General features: G+C 35.9%; 1 protein-coding gene and 1 pseudogene across 5 annotated transcripts in view; one reads left to right on the forward strand and one right to left on the reverse strand.

The window, feature by feature from the left end:
• Positions 1 to 20,974, forward strand: part of RNF13 (ring finger protein 13) — a 165,790-nt gene that overhangs the window by 73,848 nt on the left and 70,968 nt on the right. For 3 of the 5 annotated variants that reach the window (XM_045812813.2, XM_045812806.2, XM_045812820.2), the window contains exon 5: positions 20,346 to 20,433. In XM_045812813.2, the coding sequence (XP_045668769.1) occupies positions 20,346 to 20,433 (88 nt within the window). Of the gene's footprint in view, positions 1 to 20,345; positions 20,444 to 20,974 lie in introns of all 5 variants that reach the window. The other 2 variants (XM_087870278.1, XM_045812828.2) reach the window with 1 other exon arrangement.
• LOC123801023 (GTP-binding nuclear protein Ran-like) lies at positions 25 to 709 on the reverse strand (annotated as a pseudogene).

The following is a 20,974-nucleotide window of genomic DNA, read 5'->3' on the forward strand; positions in this document are numbered from 1 at the left end:
CTAGACTTTTGACACTGCACTTTCTCACAGGTCATCATCCTCATCCAGGCGAGCAGTTGTCCAAGCAACCTCTAGATCATGCTTACACTGTGTTGCCAAAGCTAGGTCCCTGACAACCTCTGGTGGGACAAGAGCAGTCATGGCAACAAACTCCAGATTAGGGTCTCCAGTTAGTTTTCTAGCAGACCATAAGAAGGGCTTTTCAAAGTTGTAGTTACTTTTTTGGCAGAAATGTCATAGTACTAAAGGTTTTTCTTTCAGTGGAAGACAATAGATTTTGCCTTAACTTTCCTTTTCATAACATCTACTTAGTTGCCACACAGCACAGCATGATGGGGATGTTCTCACATACTCGTACCAGATCTCTGTGCCAGTTAGGCACATTCTTGTAAGTAACCTTTGATGTTACATCAAACATTATAATGGCACACTGGGCCTGGATGTAATAGCCATCCCTCAGCCCACCAAGTTTCTTCTGACCAGCCGTATCTCATACATTGAACTTAATAGGTCCTCTGTTGGTATGGAACACAAGGGGATGGACCTCAACACCCAAGGTAGTTATGTACTTCTCAAGTTCACCAGTTAGATGATGTTTCACAAACGTAGTTTTTCTGGTACCACCATTGCCAACCGATACAGGTTTGAACTGGACTTGGGATTCTCCTTGAGCAGCTATCATGTTGCTTCCAGAAGTGTCTCTGGTTTGTCTGACTGAACTGATTCCCATTTTTATCATTTATTAGCCGTGTGATCTCAGGCAAGTTATTTACCTCCATGTGCCTCAATTTCTTTATCCGTAAATAGGAATTATAATGTTCCCTACATCATAGAATTGTTATGAGGATCAAATGAAATAATCAATGTTAAATGCTTATCAAACAGTGCCTTGCACACAGTAAGTAAGCAGCAGGTATTAGCCTTTGATGTTTTACACTTCTTACCATTGGTGTAAAATAGAGTAAGAATAAAGATGGCAAAGGTACTGACTATATTAGGCCTAGAAGTTTCTCATAATCTGCTGTTTGCAAGCTGGATAACCAGGAAGGCCAGTGGTATGATTCAGACTGAGTGCCGAGGTGTCAGAACCAAGCGAGCTAATGGTCCTGGAGTCAAAAGGTCCAAGAATCAAGAGCTCTGATGTCTGAGGGCAGGAGAGATGGATATCAGGAAGAGAGAGAGGGAATTTTCTTTCCCTTTACCATGTCATCTATTTGGGCCCTCCACAAATTGGATGATGCCCACCCATGTTGATAAGAGTGGTAGATTTTTTTTTACTTAGTCTGTTGAATCAAATGCCAATCTCTTTCAGAAACCCCCTCACAGACACACTCCAAAATACTGTTTTACCAGCTCTCTGGCATCTCTTAGCCCAGTCTAGTTGACACATACAACTAACCATCACATTGACCTTTCAGAAACTAAATTACTAATTGATAAGGCACACTGTGATGCAGTGTAACTCAGTGACAGTTGAGTGTGAAATTTCTAATGTGGTTTATAAAGGACAGTTTAGTCATGCCAGCATGACTGTAAGTTTCATGAATACACAAGAGTAAAAAGTATGGATCACCTATCAAGGTAGTATGAAATAAGGATAAATTTATCATAGTTACTGGAAAAACAACTGGAATCTCATCCCAAAGAGCGTTTCTTTTTCTAAGGGTAGTCATTGGTTGATAAGCTTTTAGCTTTATTAGCTATAACCTTCGGATCCAAAACCTATGCTTGTATTTTCTGGGCTTCCCAATTCATGATTATATACAGTTTTTTTATTAGGTACGTTGTAGAACCTAATCACTTAGAATGTATGTTATGGTACTTTTCTGACTTGAAAATAATAGCTTTTTATTTAAATAGGGGTTCATTCATATATATCTACAATTCTATATGAATACACTGGCTTAAGAAACTAGTTTAAAAAAAAAATGTAGCATTCTGGGACCAAGTACTAGAAATGCTTAATTCAGCCCCATACAGAATGCTGCAGTTGCTAGTAGTTGCAAGGTTATATTTTTTGTCACGGTTCCTATTGAAAATAATACCCAGGGGGCACCTGGGTGGCGCAGTCATTAAGCGTCTGCCTTCGGCTCAGGGCGTGATCCCAGTGTTCTGGGATCGAGCCCCACATCAGGCTTCTCTGCTGGGAGCCTGCTTCTTCCTCTTCCACTCCCCGGGGCTGCTTGTGTTCCCTCTCTCACTGGCTGTCTCTCTCTCTCTCTCTCTGTCAAATAAATAAATAAATAAATCTTAAAAAAAAAAAAAAAAAGAAAAGAATACCCAAATTATCTCGGACAAATGAGAATTAGCTGTACTTTACAAAGCTTTCCTTGGAGAAAGGAACCCTTTCCATAGTGGAGAGCAGAGGGGAAAAGAAGAAGTAAAATTTCATCAAGATCTTTCAGTAATTGTGGTGGTGGTATTCTTGGTGATATGGGGAGTATTTCAGGGTTTACTTTTTGAAATTCTTAAGATTTTTTTTTGAAGATGAGTATTGTACTATAATTGAAGAAACCTAGACTTCTCTTATTTCTTCCTTAGAAATCAATGATGAAGTGAAGTTGTGTTCTACAATAAAGAAAATGGCACATTATCTTCTATACAAACTATCCCAAATGCTTTCTGACTCAGATAGCCAATAAGACAGCAGAAATGCAATTAACAATTTTTGGAAGGTAGGAAATTGCACCGTTTGTAACATTCTAAGTTAAAGAGAGCACTGTTTTGATTTTCTGTCTTCTGTTGAGAGAAGCCCATCTGAGCCTTTTAATTTCTCTTGCTCTAAAGAAACGCAGTAAAACCCATACTCTGAATTAGTTTTTGGATATGTAAGATGTCCAGAAGGCTAGTAAGAACTGTTAATTACCCGCCAGCTGCTTATTCTGAAAACAATCAATTTTATTCACACTGACAAAAACTGTATCCTCTGAAAAATGCAGCTCTTTAGAGGAAAAGCTAAACAATGTCATTTTTGTTTATCTTTGTACAATGCTGTTCTTTACTGTGACAAAATGTAGTTGTTTGGGAATGCTAGTTTTTGGTGAGTATTTGAAGTTAAAAAACATTGCTGACTCTGATAAAGGCATTATTTTTTTAATTAGAAAAATATAATCTCCTGAGGCAGAGTTTTCAAAAGACTTGAATTGGCATCCCAGTGGGAAATACGACTTTTTTTCCTTAATTTTGTAAAAAATATCTGGTTATTTCAAGAACACTAAAATCACTTAAAATAGAACTTTTCAGAACTACACAAATTTCTGTGTTTATAACCAAATAAAGATTAGTTATCAGAAGTCTGTTCATTGCCATTGCCATCCAAGATATTTTCATCATATGGTTTTAATCCTAAGCCAACAATTTCTTCAAATGGTCCATTTATTTATTTATTTATTTATTTATTTATTTATTTATTTATATTTTTAAATTTTTTAAAAAGACTTTATTTATTTACTTGACATAGAGAGTGCACGAGCAAGAGAGCATAGACAGGGGGAGCAGCGGAGGGAGAGGGAGAAGCAGATTCCCCACTAAGCAGAGAGCCTGATGTGGGGCTAGATCTAAGGACCCTGAAATCATGGACCTGAGCGGAAGGCAGCTGCTTAACCAGCTGAGCCACCCAGGTGCCCCAGTCCTTTTATTTTAGTTGAACTCTAGGGAAGATTAGTAAACAGATACGGTACAATGCGTGTACTACTGAATTTTATTACCATTTTGTGCTCTAATCGTTATTTTTGAATGATGCAGCTGCAAAGTCATATAGGCCAGTTATCAAGAAGCTGAAAGGACTTAGCTATTATTCCTTCTACCTTTTTTTTTTTTTCCTGACATGGATGGAATTGCATTTGAATTGTAGATGATAAGGAATACGTTGATACTCATTTTCTGTTGAAATATGACTTTTATAAAACTTAGCTGGCATACAAACCCCCTTTACCTGACTTCTGCCTGCCTCTCAAGTCATGTCTGTACTTTGCCTGCCCTCTCACCTTAACCTTCAAGAGTTTACAAGCCCACATATGTGTTGAGCAGTCTCTCCCTTTCCGTCTGATTTTTACCATGTTCTTCAAGTGGATTACCCTCCCTGTACTTGGTTATCTGGACAGCCTGAACTTATTTTAGCTCTAAGGGGAAGTAATTTGAAACCTTTCCTGATTTTTCTCGAAGTTGTATAGATCACTTCTTCTTTAATGTACTACTTAACCCATTTAATCACTTTTTCTTTTATATATTCTTTAATCTCTGTGAGGGAAAAGATAATGTTTTAGATTCTATAGTTTTAGTGGCTGATACGTTGTGTGGCACTTGGTGGGTGCTCAGTACAAGGGCTTAAAATTAAATTTAACTGGATTAAGGAATAAACAGTATTATCGGAACCTTCTTTTGGCTCCATGTTAGCTTCACTTAATGTTCTTGAAAGTATTTCTAAATCTAGATACTCATTTATCCCATAAACACTTTTCTCTAGGTCCCAGTGTTTTATGAAAAATTTTAAAAATTACCATAAACATTTTTGGTTATTTGGATGATCTTACAGTAAACATTCTATTTTTTGGCGAAATTTTGTCATCTTATAAAGTAGTCCTCCAGTTTTCCTTTCTAGTTTTACCTTTCATTATCCTCTTTCAGGCCTCTAGGCTGATACATGACATGGGATTCCCAGGATTTCACTTTTATTTCAGTAGTACCAAGCAAGTAGATATGACCTTGATTAGAAATTAAACTGAAGATTATCGTGAAGTTGCTTAATATCATTATTTAATTTTTCCTACTCTTTTCTATATTCCTACAAAGTAATTTATAGCATTTGTTATTAATCTATTTCAGAATCATGTTTAAAAGATTCTACAAAAGCAATATTTTCAGGGATACTTGGGGGATGGAAATATTTCTACCCACATATGGTTCAAACAGCTTTGTGCTACTAGCTCATTAATTTATTCATTTGTTTCTTCTACCCTTTAATGGATAAATGTATCTGCATTTTAATAATTAGGTTCCCTGGGATGCCTGCCTGGCTCAGTTGATAGAGCATGTGACTCTTGATCTCAGGGTTGTGAGTTCAAGCCCCACATTGGGCAGGGAGCCTACTTAAAAAAAAAATAATTAGCTTCCTTTATACACATGTATATTTCCTTTTTAATGTTTATGTAATAGTAAAATGATAAAATATTCTTCTTATACCAGGGAAGTAATATTCATCAAAAGAAACCTAAAAAATAGTAAATTACATGTACTTTACCCTAACCTAATGAAATGTGTAATGCCCATGACTTTGTTTACATATCTCTTCCCCACACATTCTTTTGCTTCGAAATCAAGATGTTCAGATTACTCAGATACACAATAAATGAAGAATATCTAGGAGGGAGAAAAGATAGGATGTAAAGAAGAGGAAAAGATGGATTATATCATTGAACTCCTCTTAATGAGAGAGAAATGTCACTTGAGTCTAGTACCATCTTCTGTGGAGTAGCTTTTCCCAACATGGCCTGTAGTGATCCCAAAATAACATGGGGGAGAGAATGGTGTTGGAATGGGATTTAATCTTGACAGGATTACTTGCTATAGTTATGGATCTTACTTCAGCCATTGATTGTTCCCTGCTCTAAGATTTCTAGGAATTTTTATCCTATAGGTAGAATTAACAGTTTTTACATTGACATCTAAGTCTACTAGTGCTGCTCCATTGTCATCTGCATTGCTTTGATCATTTGAGAAAGAGATTCTACTTAATTTCTTTTTACTTCCTTAGATGAAAAAGGAAGATCATAGGCAGGTTTTGAGAACATCTTTATTCTCTAAGTCTCCCATTAATTTCTTTTTTAAAATTTCTTTCCCTTTTAATGAAAACAACTTTTTCTTCTGTGTTAGACATCTAGGCTGGGAGAAAAGGGGTAGTTTGTGCCAGGCTGATGGTTGAGTTACCGTGGCTTTGTGTTGGCAATTCCGAAAGAAAACCAACTTTCCAGAGAATTTTTTAAGTTGGCGTTTGGAAGCAGAGTTAGACCACATTTTCTTTAGAAGATCCATAGAAGTCCCAGAGAGGTCGGATTGTAAAGTGAAGCTCCAGTTTTTTCAGATTCTGCTAGAACTGCCAATACCCAGTGTATAGCCAACATGGTCAGAAGAGGCTAGGTTCCAGAACCACCCGGGATCTTTTATATACTGTTTTCTTTTTTGTTTCGACTTTTTACCTTTTTGTGTTTTGAAATTAGCATACACAAAAAGTATTCATTATGTATATACAGTCTAATAGTAAATGAATATCGGAATACTCACTACTCAAGTTTGAGACCTGTTACTTACTAATGTTCATTAGTTAATGTTAATCAAATTTCATTAAAGTCTCCATTAGGTAATTTTTTTTCCTTTTAAGTTTTATTCTAACTACAGATCATATTAAACTAGTATTAATTTCCAATCTTCATGAGGAAGCTTCCTATTAGAATATTTTAATAGTAATTTCAAATGTTTTAATAGAGTGATGTTAAGTATATAACAAAGTGATTGCTTGATAAAGCTGCTCATTTTCTGTCTTGTATTTGAAAAAGCTTGTGATGAAAAAAATTCTTTGCTAAGGCCAGACCAAACCCCAAAAGTACTGTGCATTTCCTATTTCTTTACAGTAGATTCTCATTTTATATATTATTATTTTATTTCTCCTTAGCTTGATTATAGCCTGAAAAACCCATGGGTACTTTCTCACGTCAGCTTCTTGGGAGTAGAACTTACATTTTATGAAGTTCTGTATACTGAGTTTTTTAGTGGAGTGCCTGGAGCACCAAAATGAATGAGCAGTAAAGGAGGGCGCATGTTCAGAGTTCTACCACTGGGTGGTGCTGAGCATCAAAATGCTCATTTGAATTGTTCCCTCAGTTACATTTCAAGTGTAGTACAAGTCTGTCAGTACGTGGGAATTCTTGGTTGGCTCATAGTAAGTGCAGAGTTGTCTTTTGTTACACAAAAAGTTCTTTCAACAAGCTTTATTTACAGTGGTAGGTGGGTTGAAATGGAGCTTCTTATTCTCATTAGGATGAGAAATAATTAAGATTTGATTAGAATAGAATATGAGTCCCAGCAGTATCAAAAAATATGAATTTTGATATTTTTCATTTTAACATCAATTTAATATGCATCTATAACTAGAGAATAATTTATGGATACTTCTATTAAATTGCAATTCTGAAAATTTATTTAGGCAACTTTTAACTAATGTGGTTAATTCTAACTGGTAAAGTTCATTGCAAAGTGGTTTTTTTTAACAGCATCTTCAAACTAGTGACAATCTTAGAAATAGCCGCACATAAAGGTTTATTTGGGTTTACTTTAACGTCTTTAAGAAAAAAAAAGGATTATTTTTAGTTTTAATTTATTGTACTAATCATGCCCCAGATAAAATACTAAAACTTCATTGGGGACAGCCACATTTAGAGACCCATCAGCTAAAGACTTTGACTTTGTGATGGTGTGTTGCAGAATATTATTGCTGCAATGAAGATCATGAGTTTTTTTTTCTGATTGCAGACTATCTATAGAACATTAAGAACTCATTATATAAATAGGTTTTCAACTTTTTTGTTTTAAAGATTTTATTTATTATTTATTTGACAGAGACAGCCAGCGAGAGAGGGAACACAAGCAGGGGGAGTGGGAGAGGAAGAAGCAGGCTCCTAGCAGAGGAGCCTGATGTGGGGCTCGATCCCAGAACGCTGGGATCACGCCCTGAGCCGAAGGCAGACGCTTAACGACTGTGCCACCCGGGCGCCTCTAGGTTTTCAACTTTTTTGACTGTAAGAAAGTACAGCCAAATCCGCAATAAGAAATCTTTTTTTATCCTTGCCCCAAATACATATACAACACATAGCCAATAATAAAGTTTGATGAAATAATATTTATGAATACCCTATAATATTCTGCTATATGAAATTTCTTTTTATTAAAAAAAAAAAGTTCACCCAAGTCCACTAAATTATTTTATTACCCACAGTTTTATACTACCTTCAGTATTTAAAAATTGCTTTCCCATGTACCAAAACAAAGATTGACTTTAAAATGCTGCCACTGGAATGTAACCCAAACTCTTTAATTTTTAAAGTTCCCAAGGATTCTATCTTCTGTTTTCTGCTATACTTGAAACAAATAAGTGTGGCTTTGCATACAAACACAGATTGTACCAGCCCTGCCAAAATTATTTTCTAATTAAACAAGTTCAGCTTTTCTCCAATCTTAAATAAACGTATGCCATTTGTCAGAAGGTCAACACTCTTGAAATATAACCTTATATAAGAGAGGAAACATGCCTTTGTATCACGATAATGTCACAACGGTTCAGCATTAAAACCACATACTTTTCTTGACAACTTTTCTTAGAACTTTTATGTACTTATTTTTTAAGAGTTGAATTCTTACCAGGTTTACTTCTTTGTTTCTTTACCACAGAAAAGAGGTAAGGGTGGAGGAAGGCTGGAATGACTACTAGTAGCCTACTGCTTGTGAGTACAGACAGAGAGGAAGTGACATTTAACACTTTAAGGAGAAAAACCAGCTAGGGTCTGGTGAAGCCTATTCATGATGATCCCCCAAGTCACTGGAAAAGGTCAAATCATATTTGGTACCTTTTACTGAGAAAGCTGGGAAAATGCAAAATATTTGAGAAACATTTTTATCCATGATGACTGAAGTAAAATTTTTGGCATGTTTTTTAGGGGGAACTAAGCAACAGATACAGGAACTTTTACTTTTGTGGCATACGTCTTGTTGGGTAGGGCTGGTCAGACTATTACCTTAGTTGTGATTTAGTTTGATTAAACCAGTATTTATATATAGAGAGAGCTTCTTCTAGGCTTGAGAGATATGCAAACAAACAAGCTAGTTCCTTTCCTTAAGGAGCATAAAATATCGCATCCAAAGTACTCTAAATGTTATTTTATCATCTTTATTTTTCAAGATGATAACAGGCTTAGTTTTCTGATAATTAATGTTTTTACCAAGATGTTCTTTATCAGGATAGGGAAGTTCCCTTTTATTTCTAATTTTTTAATTCAGTGATACCATTTTAATATCAGTGATATCAAACAATATCATTGAAAAGTGTGGTCATTACATTTTCAAGGCCTGCCCCATGCCAGCACTGAAGTGTTTACCAAAAAATCAGGAGACATAGTTCCAGCTATCATATATTAAGCATAATGGCTATATTTAGGAATCAGTGTTTCATAGATTCTAGCATTATCTCCACATTTCTCATAGGGGAGCAGTGAAGAAACCCTACCTGAACTAGTGTTCATGGGGCCTGTTGAATTCTAATAATAGCTGCAAGTCAGTGAACTAGGAATTCTCTTCTAGGAAGCTTAACGTGTGTTGGAGCGTGAGGTAAAGTTAGCTAGCAAGCTGTGGCCAATAAACTTGTTTCTTATTACCAATAAAAGAAGCAAATTTTAGCTCCTTTGCATTTTTTTCTTTTTATTGTCTCTAAGCAGATATGTCCTGTAATTCATATGTACCTATCCTGATCATCCTCCCTGTCGTGAAATTGAATGAAGGGTGGTGATGCTTCCATTTGCATTTGTGCTCACCTGCTCTGTACATTAAGGACTGCAGCTTTAAAAGGCAATAAACCAAGAGGTAGAGTTCTTGGTGCAACAATTTATATCCTTTCTAGTGAACTGAAGTCACTAAATTCTCAAACTTTGATATGGAGTAGTCATTAAGGATCCCATATTTGGAGGATGGTCTCTTTCACGGTACAACTTTGGACTTACCCCGCTCTCTTTTTTTTTAATGTTTTTTTTATTATATTATGTTAGTCACCATACAGTACATCCCTGGTTTTTGATGTAAAGTTCAATGATTCATTAGTTGCGTATAACACCCAGTGCACCATGCAATACGTGCCCTCCTTACTACCCATCACCAGTCTATCCCATTCCCCCACCCCCCTCCCCTCTGAAGCCCTCAGTTTGTTTCTGAGTCCATAGTCTCTCATGCTTCATTCCCCCTTCTGATTACCCCCCCTTTCTTTATCCCTTTCTTCCCCTACCAATCTTCCTAGTTCTTATGTTCCATAGATGACAGAAATCATATGATAATTGTCTTTCTCTGCTTGACTTATTTCACTTAGCATTATCTCCTCCAGTGCCGTCCATGTTGTAGCAAATATTGAGAACTCGTTCTTTCTGATAGCTGAGTAATATTCCATTGTATATATGGACCACAACTTCTTAATCCAGTCATCTGTTGAAGGGCATCTTGGCTCATTCCACGATTTAGCTATTGTGGACATTGCTGCTATGAACATTGGGGTGCATATGGCCCTTCTGTTTACTACGTCTGTATCTTTGGGGTAAATACCCAGTAGTGCAATGGCCGAGTCATAGGGTAGCTCAATTTTTAACTTTTTAAGGGACCTCCGCACTGTTTTCCAGAGTGGCTGTACCAACTTGCATTCCCACCAACAATGTGGGAGGGATCCCCTTTCTCCTCATCCTCTCCAACAATTGTTGTTTCTTGCCTTGTCAATTTTTGCCATTCTAACTGGCGTAAGATGGTATCTTAGTGTGGTTTTTATTTGAATTTCCCTGATGGCTAATGATTTTGAACATTTTTTCATGTGTCTGTTAGCCATTTGTATGTCTTCATTGGAAAAGTGTCTGTTCATATCTTCTGCCCATGTTATGATTTGTTTATTTGTTTCTCGTGTATTGAGTTTGAGAAGTTCTTTGTAGATCTTGGATACCAGTCTTTTATATGTAGTATCATTTGCAAATACCCTACTCTCTTAAGAGCGGGGTGGTAAGGACTCTACCTTCAGACTCTCTAGCAAGTACTGTATAGCTTTGGACCTTGCTAAAGGAACTTTTGCTGCTAACTATATATAATTTTATCCTTTGGTAGTCTAAGCTGTATTCAGTGGCCAGAATATCTCTTGGACTTTTCGCATACTCTCATAATAGTACTTAGAGCATATGGGTAAATACAAAGGCCTGATCACCTTTAAATTCCTTAAACAGTTTAAAATATACTGATATCCTTTGGAACTGGATGAGGAACAGGGCAGTAGCCTTTACTTCGGAAAAAAAGGAAACAAATAGAATAAAAAAAGGCTTAATGAGACTATTAAGATTTTTGTTCTACCATAAGATAGGTTGCAAATTAAAGCAAAAAATATGAAATAATAGAGATGAAGGGGGAAGCACATAATCTCAGAGGCCTCTAATGGTCATCTAATAAAGTCTTTATGAAAAGAAGGTAGTAGCAACTATTAATTCTTAGATACTTTCTGCAGATGAAGAGAGCTGAGGAAATAAACTGTTAGCGTTGAAATGAAGCGGAAACTCTTACTCTAGCCAGGTAGTGGTGGTGAGGTGGACTTCTCAGACACGTGCCCTTGTTAGTTAGGGTCATTAATGGATGTCCATCTGCACTCTTTGTCTAGTAGTATTGAAATCCCTGATACCGGGTACCTATCAAAGGCCTAATTGAGAGAAGAATTTTTTATGGAATTTGTCGTTTTTGCAGTCTTAACTGAATAGTCTAAAATCCATCCCCCCATCAGGGCAGATCTTTAGAAAGCTGAGGACATGGATCAAACAAAATTGGTCCCCATCAGATTGTTTGACTCAGATGAACTTGGCATGATACCATCATTTTGTATTAAGAAATACCATGAGAAGCAGCTCTACCTCATTGTATTTATCTTTTTTTTTTTAAGATTTTATTTATTTATTTGACAGAGATAGAGACAGCCAGCGAGAGAGGGAACACAAGCAGGGGGAGTGGGAGAGGAAGAAGCAGGCTCCTAGCGGAGGAGCCTGATGTGGGGCTCGATCCCATAACGCCGGGATCACGCCCCGAGCCGAAGGCAGACGCTTAACCGCTGTGCCACCCAGGTGCCCCTCATTGTATTTATCTTAATGTAGCTAACATTTTAAGAATTACTTGTCCTACTAGGAGGGTCCGAAGATAGAGATATTTACAACTTACTTTTATCTTGCTTTAGTATGTATGTTTGCACTAGAATCGTTTCGCTTGTTCTTATTACTAGAATAATCATCAAAATGAATTCTAAACAGTTAAATCAGGTAGCAGAGGACGGGACTGGAGGAGATAATGCTAAGCAAAATAAGTCAAGCAGAGAAAGACAATTATCATATGGTTTCACTCATTTATGGAACATAAGAAGTAGGTAGATTGGTAGGAGAAGAAAGGGAAGAAGAAAGGGGGGGGGTAAACAGAAGGGGGAATGAACCATGAGAGACTATGGACTCTGGGAAACACTGAGGGCTTCAGAGGGGAGGTGGGTGGGGGAATGGGATAGGCCGGTATTAAGGAGGGCACGTATTGCATGGTACACTGGGTGTTATACCCAAGTAATGAATCATGGAACTTTACATCAAAAACTAGGGATGTACTGTATGGTGACTAACATAATAAAAAATTATTATAAAAATAAAATCAGGTAGCAGATACCTTCAGGAAAGCTAAACCTCATCAGCCAGCCAGCCAGCCAGCAAGTTTTTCTGAGCAGTGTTCATGTGTGTATTTGCCACCAGTATGCCTACTTGGTAAAGAGTCTCTTCAGTCTTTTGCCAATATTTTTATTGGGTTGTTTTCTTATTAATAAGTTTTGAAAGTTCTTGATATATTCTGGAATGTAAATCCTTTATCAGATATGCATGGTGCAAACATTTTCTTCTAGCCTATGGCTTGTTTATTCTTCACAATGTCTTTCAAAGAGAAGAAATTAATTTTGAGGAGACCCGCTTTTTTTTGTAAAATGCATTATGCTTTTGATGTTGTAAGTAAGAAACATTTGCCTTCCTAAGGTCACAGAAATTTCTCCTTATATTTTCCTCTGGAAATTTCGCAGTGTTATGTTTTAAATTGAGGTCTAAGTGGTTCATTTTTAGTTAGTATTTGAATTTGGTGCAAGGGATGCATCAATATTCTTTGTTCTTTAGCATATGGGGATCTAATTGTTCCAGCACCATTTATTGAAGATTATCCTTTTTCTTTCATTTTTTTAATTGAAGTATAGTTGACACATGTTACATTAGTTTCAGGTGTACAACATAGTGATTCCAACTCTATATGTTATACGGTACTCACCATAAGTGTAGCTACCATCTCACCATACGACACTATCACAATACCGTTAACGGTGTTCTCTGCTGTACCTTTCACCCCTGTCACTTACTCATTCTATAACTGGAAACCTGTACTTGCCACTCATCTTCACCCTTTTTTGCCTCTGACAACAACCAGTTTGTTCTCTGTATTTATGCCGTTTCTGCTTTGCTTTGGTTTTTAGATTTCACATATAAATCAAATCTTTTGGTGTTTGTCTTTCTCTGTCTTACTTATTTCACAAATACCCAGTAGCAGAATTACCAGGTTTTATGGTATTTCTATTTTTAATTTTTGAGAAACCTCTGAATTGTTTTCCACAGTGGCTGTACTAATTTATATTGCCACCAGCAGTTCACTAGGGTTCCTTTTTCTCCATATCCTCATCAACACATACTTTGGCGTTGAGTTGTATGCTTTATATATTTTGGATATTAACTTCTAATCAAATCATGTGCAAATATCTTCTCCCATTTAGTAGGTTGTCTTTTCATTTTGTTGATGATTTCTTTCACTCTGCAAAAGCTTTTTATTTTGGTGTAGTCCCAGTAGTTTATTTTTGCTCTTGTTTCCCTTGTCTGAGGAGACAAAATATCTTTATACTGTTTTCATAACACCTATGTAGTTATATTTACTGCTGCTACTTATTTTGTGTAGATTCAAGTTATTGGCTATTCTTCATTTCATTGATTTAAGCCCGAAAGACTCCTTTTGATATTTCTTGTAGGGCCACTGACATAGATTCTCTCAGTTTTTGTTCATCTGGAAATATCTTAATTTCACCTTCATGTTTTTTTTAAAGATTCTGTTTTATTTTAGGGAGAGAGAAAGAGAGAGTGAGCAAGTGTGTGGGGGGTCGGTACAAGCAGACTCTGCACTAAGCCTGAGTTGGGGCTCGATCTCAGGACTCTGAGATCATGACCAGAGCCAAAAATCAAGAGTCAGTTGCTCAGCTGACTGAGCCACCCAAGTGCTCCTCACCTTCATTTTTGAAGGAAGTTTAAGCTGGTTGCAGAATTCTAAACTCAGTTGTTTCCTCTTGCAGCCTTTTATTAATTCATCTAAGTAGATGATTATGTCAACTTACAAATTAAGAGCATCTTCTTTTGTAATCTACGTTCACTCTTTCTTTCTCTCTTCCCCACCCCCACTGCCCCGTGCCTCCCACCTTCCTTATTTCATTGGCCAGAACTTCAGTACAATGCTGAATAGATGTGGTGAGAATGAACGTCTTTCTCTCTCATCTTATTCAGGAGAAAACATTCAGTGTTTTACTAGAAAATATGTTGATTGTGGGATTTTTTTTAGATAACACTAATAATGTAGAAATATTTTAAAATGTCAATATGAAGTGTGAACTCAAGTTCATTCTGGGGCAGGAAAGTAGATTGAGAGCCAAAAGAAAATAAAAGATGCTTTAAAGTCACTGAAAGTATCATGATTAAATTTAGTCATTCTCTTCCTAGTAGTCAAGCACTTACAATGCATCTTGAGATAGGTGTATTTTTTTATATTTATACCCAAGCCAGGTAGACTTTCCAGGTAGAATTTCCCTAATATTTATTACGTCTTTTTTTACTTCTATTACTACTTTACTTGTTTTAGTAAATAAAATTATAACATGTCATAGAAATTTACCTCTAAATCATATTTTCATTCTGAATGAATTACAATCTGACATATTTCAGTATATTCTTTCAGCTTCCTAGTTAAAAATAAATGACCTTTTTACACTTAAGATGGTGAAATAATGAACTATATTTAGGGTTGTATTATCACTAAAATTAGAAGAGAATATATTTGAAATTGGCTGCTATTTTGAATCAAACATGTTTTGTCCCATCACTTGAAAGCAGATGTTCTTAGAAACATGGGTCATCTGTAGGAGATATGTGTATGGTGTTCATGGAATGTTACCTGTCTGTCCAAAATAATCCTGGTTTTGAGCTTGCCTTTTCACTGTTGTTCAGATGTTACAAATTATTCTTCATTCAAGGAAAAAACAAATCTATAATTCAGATAAAGACTTTAGAACTTGAAATGTGTTTCAAATTTAAAAAAAATGTTCTTGTTACAAGTGTCTGTGCTGTCAATAATTGGGTTCTTTTCAAGGTTATTTTCCATCAAGGAAAGTCAGCTCTGTTGAATTTTTACCATTCTCGCAGGTATATAGTTTAGAGATATACATAGGTCTGTTTATGTGTAGCAGCTCCCCTCAGAGGAAAAATAAAGTACACTTAGTTCACATACCGATATTAAAGGGGTTTGAAGGCTATAAGAAATGTAAAACTGTGGATGGATTATGTTTTATTAAAAGTTTAATTATTGGGGCACCTGGGTGGCTCAGTCATTAAGTATCTGCCTTTGGCTCAGGTCGTGATCCCAGGGTCCTGGGATCAAGCCCCACATCGGGCTCCCTGCTCTGCTGGGAGCCTGCTTCTTCCTCTCCCATTCCCCCTGCTTGTGTTCCCTCTCTCGCTCACTCTCTGTCAAATAAATAAATAAAATCTTAAAAAAAAAAAAGTTTAGTTATTTTTAACAACCAGGTGGCAATCTAGCCACCATAGATTTATAGAATAAATCTATATTCCAAATATTTGTTGAATGAATGAGTGAATTAATTTGCCAAAAATCTTTAAATTTTTATCTCAAGTCTAATTAATCTATTGTATTCTATCTACCTAGAAAAATCTATATATAGAAACCTCACTACCTTTCCCATACAGTGTACTCCGAGACATTCCTTTTACTTTCCTTGTGAAAACAAGCTCTGCTTCTCAAGCTTTCCCCATTTTTGTTTAAGCATATTCCCCAAGTTTCCTAGGTTCAAAAAGTAGTTTATGAAGAAGAATAAAAGCTGGTGTTCTTTCATATCATTGCCATCATTCTATCCTGCCTTTTCATAACAGCTCCAGATCTTCAGTTTCTCCTTTCTTTTCAATTTAGGTAGACCAGATTTATTCTAAAATACTGCCTCAGCCATGCCAGCCCCTTCTGTGAACCCTAACAGAGTAGACCTGTCTGTTTTTCAGGGTGGTCTTCAGGGTAGTCCTGCACAATCTGGCCCTTTGTTTTCTTTCTTCTCACCTTGGATTCTCTAAGAGCAACAATAAAAATCAATAGCAGTGACAGTACTCATAACTAGCACTTATTTAATAAGTGCCAGGTACTGTCTATTTTAAGTGCTCTACCTATATTAAATCATTTAATCCTCAGAATAACTCTTTTTAAGTTGGATATATTATCGGGCTCATGTTTCAGAGAAGTTACCTTACTTACCTAAATTTATACAACTTGTATATGACAGAGTCAGAATTCAAATCCAGGTAATCTTGTTCCGGGAGTTTATATTTTTAACTTTTCTGCTGATATTCCTTTCAGTACCATTCTTCTTTATTTAGTAATGCCAACTGTGTTTTATTTTGTTTTGTTTTTAATAGGCCTTGCTAGGTCCTTTTGTTCTTTCTCTTTTCTATCATACGAGAAATTTCCCCCAATTCTTTTCTACTGTTAGCTCAAATTTCTTCTCTTTGATAAAGTGTAATTCAGGTCCCATAAAATCTGTGATAAGCATTTTACCCACTAAGTATTTCCCCTCTAACTTTCCATAAACTCCATGACAATATTTTAGCACTTTTCTTCTTGGCTTATACTCTGTTTTGCATATAGGTTTCGTTTGACCCACAAGGTTTTATGATCATGTTGTCTAAGTTTTGATGATTTCTCAGTTCAGTTCCTTTTCCCACACATTTGTAAAATGTTAAGTAAGATTAATAATTCTGGTTCTCCTCCTGATTTCATTGGGAAACCCCATGCTTCTCTATCTAATCAGATAAAATTATGTTCCAATCTCAGCTCTGCCTAAATGTGATTGTAGGGCACTTTCGCTTACCTCATTTTTCCTCATTTCCTCTACTTTGTTGAGGTGTGTTAGGTATTGGAGATAGTATATTTAAAGCACTAGCATATAGAAGCTTCCTTTATTCATTATAGCTTTTAGTCTGGAGCCTTCTTACACGTATTCTATCAACAGTTTCCCCCCAGCTTCTCATGCCTTTGTATCCTGTAAAAGATCTCTACTTATGATCTTGACAGCTCAATCAGTTCTTCTTACAAGACTTGTTTTAATAGTGACAGTATTACCAATTTGTCCCATCTGGAAATAAGATGAACTATTGTGTCATTTCCAGGGTTCCTTTTAGAACCTTACTGAAGGTTTTTCCGTTAGCAGTTTGCTATCTTCGGACACACTGGCTACTTTCTATAACAAGCCAGCAGTCCCGTATTTCTCTAGAACTCTTGGATAGGTACCGCCTGGTCTACATAATTTAGTTGCAGCTTATTTGTTTATTAGATGTAAAATATTTAGAGCATTTACCACAATTTGAGCTAATAGCTCTGATCAGTCTCCTTAAAAAAGGCGAATTGGCAATACAATTCAGAAGGCTTTTTCATGAAATTTTCAGTTTTGATATCTCTTTTGGAATTTAGGTTTGTTCACGGTATGTGCTTTTTATTCATGAATCTTTGAGTTCTTTGCCTCCATCTGATACCATGTGTTTGAGGTTGCATTTTATGAATGTGAAACCTTGCACATGCTTACTAAATGATTTAGGTTTTATTTCTGCCTCGTGTTCTTAAAAATACCAGCTGCTGCTTAGTTAAAAATGTAATTTATTTTGACGCACAAGTTTTGTAGTTCATAAACATGGATATAGTTTCCTTGTTTGTATTCGTAAGTCTGTTGGTCCATATGTTAATGTGTTTCTTGATTTAATTTTAATACTTTATTTTAGAGATCAATAAAAACAAAAGCCTTAGGGAAGACTTCTTGTTAAATTTTGTGAACACATGTTTCTAATTTTTGGAATTCACACTGTACGTTCAAAATTCCTGCCTATTTTAGTGGTTTTCTAAGTTTTCTATTTTAGGAATTTTATTATTTTGTTAGCAGAGAACAGCCTCTGATACTGATATAATATTATATTGTATTTATGGAAACAATTGTGTTTTGGATGTGTGAAGGAAACATTTCTCCTCAGTTGCTCCATGCAGTTTTAAGAATCTAATGGCTAGATTTAATTACACATGTAGCAGATTGTTGTAAATCCATTAAATTATATTGGTGGTTCTTAACATTTGGGAGTTCAGAAAGCCTTTTGTAAATTGATGGCTTTATCCCTTCTTACCAGAAAAGCTCACACATAGACAACTGCAGGAGATTTAAGGACCCCTTGAAAGATTTTTTTTTTTTTTGAAATGGAATAGTACATGTATACATAAGTATAATATAAGGCACTATGTAAGATCTTTAAGAAAAATGAAAACAAATTGATATAAGTGGTTATGTGGGTGCTTGAGAAAACACGCACAGTAGGGCATGGAACAGGGCAGGCTTCATGGAGGTCATGGAATTTGAAGTCCCCATAGGCATTCAGAAGACAAAGCCTATTCCAAACAGAGATGATAGCATGAGCAATAGAGGCAAGAAAGTACCTGACCTCTTTGGATATCCTTGAGTATTGAGATCTCTTTGAGGACAATGATTGTTTCTGATTCACCTTTGAGTTCTGCACTGTGCTGCATAGGACCTTATGTAATTTTATTATGTAAACTCAACAAATACTAGTTGAACTTTTTTTACTCTTTATCATGGTTCCTGAGACCACCTTTCTGTGTGTCCTATCATGTTGTATCTTCGCTCACAAATATATATTTTGCAGGGAAACAAGTTAAATCATGTAATTTCACTGTGCATTAATTGGCCTTAAAAAGAAAGCTAAAACTTGGTTTTTTTTGTTAGAAGAGAACAGCTTTTGATATAAATTTTATATTTCTTAAATTGTATCTCTGGGAACAATTGTTTTTTGAATGTCTTAAAGAAACATTTCTCCTCAGTTACTGGGTTAGCTTTTTGGGAACAGTTAAAATGGTCACTAAAGCATCAAATAAACTAATAGCAACCCCAACCAAGTATACTTTTGTTTAAAAGCTAAGTGAAGTCTCTTCTGCTATGGTAATAGAATGAATAAATATAATGTATAAGTAATAAATAAGAAATAAGATTTAGAAACTATGATCTCTTTCTTAAGAGTATTTTTTCCCTCCCCTTGAAAAAGCAGTAATATCCATGTGGAAGAAGCTTTGGAGCTAGCATTTTCTCAATTTTAGCTGGGTACTTAAAAATGCACATAGAAACAAAAAAAAAATAGCAAACTTTCTTGATTATTGAGATTTTCTTGCAGGACTGCAAAACATTCCTTGTAATTTTGTTGGCTGGTTAGTTTTCTTACCGTGTTCCTAATATTAGAGCAGTAGGTTCTGTGTTGGTGAACTATTTATGCTACTTTAATCAGTTTTTTAAAAAATCTCTGCCTAATTTTCTTTCTTGTGTTTGTAGTGTTATAATGTGGGCTATTTGAGTACACATTTTATATGTTTACTCTCTCTCTCTCTTTTTTTTTTTTTTTTAGATTTTATTTATTTATTTGACAGAGATAGAGACAGCCAGCGAGAGAGGGAACACAGGCAGGGGGAGTGGGAGAGGAAGAAGCAGGCTCATAGCGGAGAAGCCTGATATGGGGCTCGATCCCATAACGCTGGGATCACGCCCTGAGCCGAAGGCAGACGCCCAACCGCTGTGCCACCCAGGCGCCCCTATACGTTTACTCTTGAATGAGTAATATTTAGTGAGTGCCTACTCTGTGAAGCTGTTTCACAGGTGCTAATTCCTTGAGGCACTCATCGCCTACAGACTGGGTTTTTGTTTTTGGGTTTTTTTTTTTTTCATTGATAGGATAAAATTATTCTGATTAATCCACATGAAGAAAAATAATTTGTCCAACTTTATTCCCCTAATAAGCAGCAGAGGTAGATTTGAATGCAAAGGGCTGATGACTCTTGAGCCTGATCATAGCAAGTCTCTACCTGTTAGAGCTAGATGGGTTTATTGCTTTGGATCCTTTTAGTATTTTAGCTTTATCTGTCCTTTATTTGCTTCTCATTCACTTCAGGCCGTGAATGAAATCAAGAAGATATCCAAAGTCATTGATAATCAATTATAAAGCATATTATGTTTCAAGAACATTTTGAGATCCATTCTTGCATATGTACATAGTCTAGTCCTAGACACGTGTATATTTGCTGATTTATGTTGAAGTTGAGGGACTGTATGACAGAGCACTCTCTTCCTCATAATGTGATTGTTTTCTGACTTGCAGGTTTTAAATGCACAGAGAGCAGGATACAAAGCAGCCATAGTTCACAATGTTGACTCTGATGACCTCATTAGCATGGGATCCAACGACAGTAAGTACAGGTATCACTTTTCTTCTCTCCTGTTTGACAGATCTTTTGAAACTAAAACTTAACAAGGTTTTTCCCCCTCTCATTTTCTGTTTAAAAAGCAAAATTTCTTTTCTTTCACAAAGGTAACTCATCCTAACCCTCTTGGGACAATTTTATTCATATTGAAGTGGAATTGACTTGTTCTTTTCTGAACAGTTGTTTTGTTTTCTTTTACCTTTGTGTTTCATTTTAGAAGATGTGTTGATATTTCGGCAAAACCCAAGAGAAAATCAAAGCTTTTAATAAAGATGAACATGCTGAGTTAAGGATCCCATAGAAGAATTCTGGTGATTTATTTATAGATTTACAATATTAAATATATGTGTCTATACTAAGTAGCTACTGTATTCTTATTTCAAAGCCACATACTTGTACTTTCTTACACCAGTTGGTTATTAGCTTCTTAACATACATTGACATGCCTGTAGCTTTTCATTCAAAATGGGAATGTTTTCCCTTATTCTCTACCAAATATTAGCTTGTAGGGAAAATGAGCCAATTT

Source organism: Ursus americanus, chromosome 20 (genome assembly GCF_024610735.1).
Source record: "Ursus americanus isolate L20-20 chromosome 20, mUrsAme1.1.p, whole genome shotgun sequence".
Lineage (NCBI taxonomy): Eukaryota > Metazoa > Chordata > Mammalia > Carnivora > Ursidae > Ursus > Ursus americanus.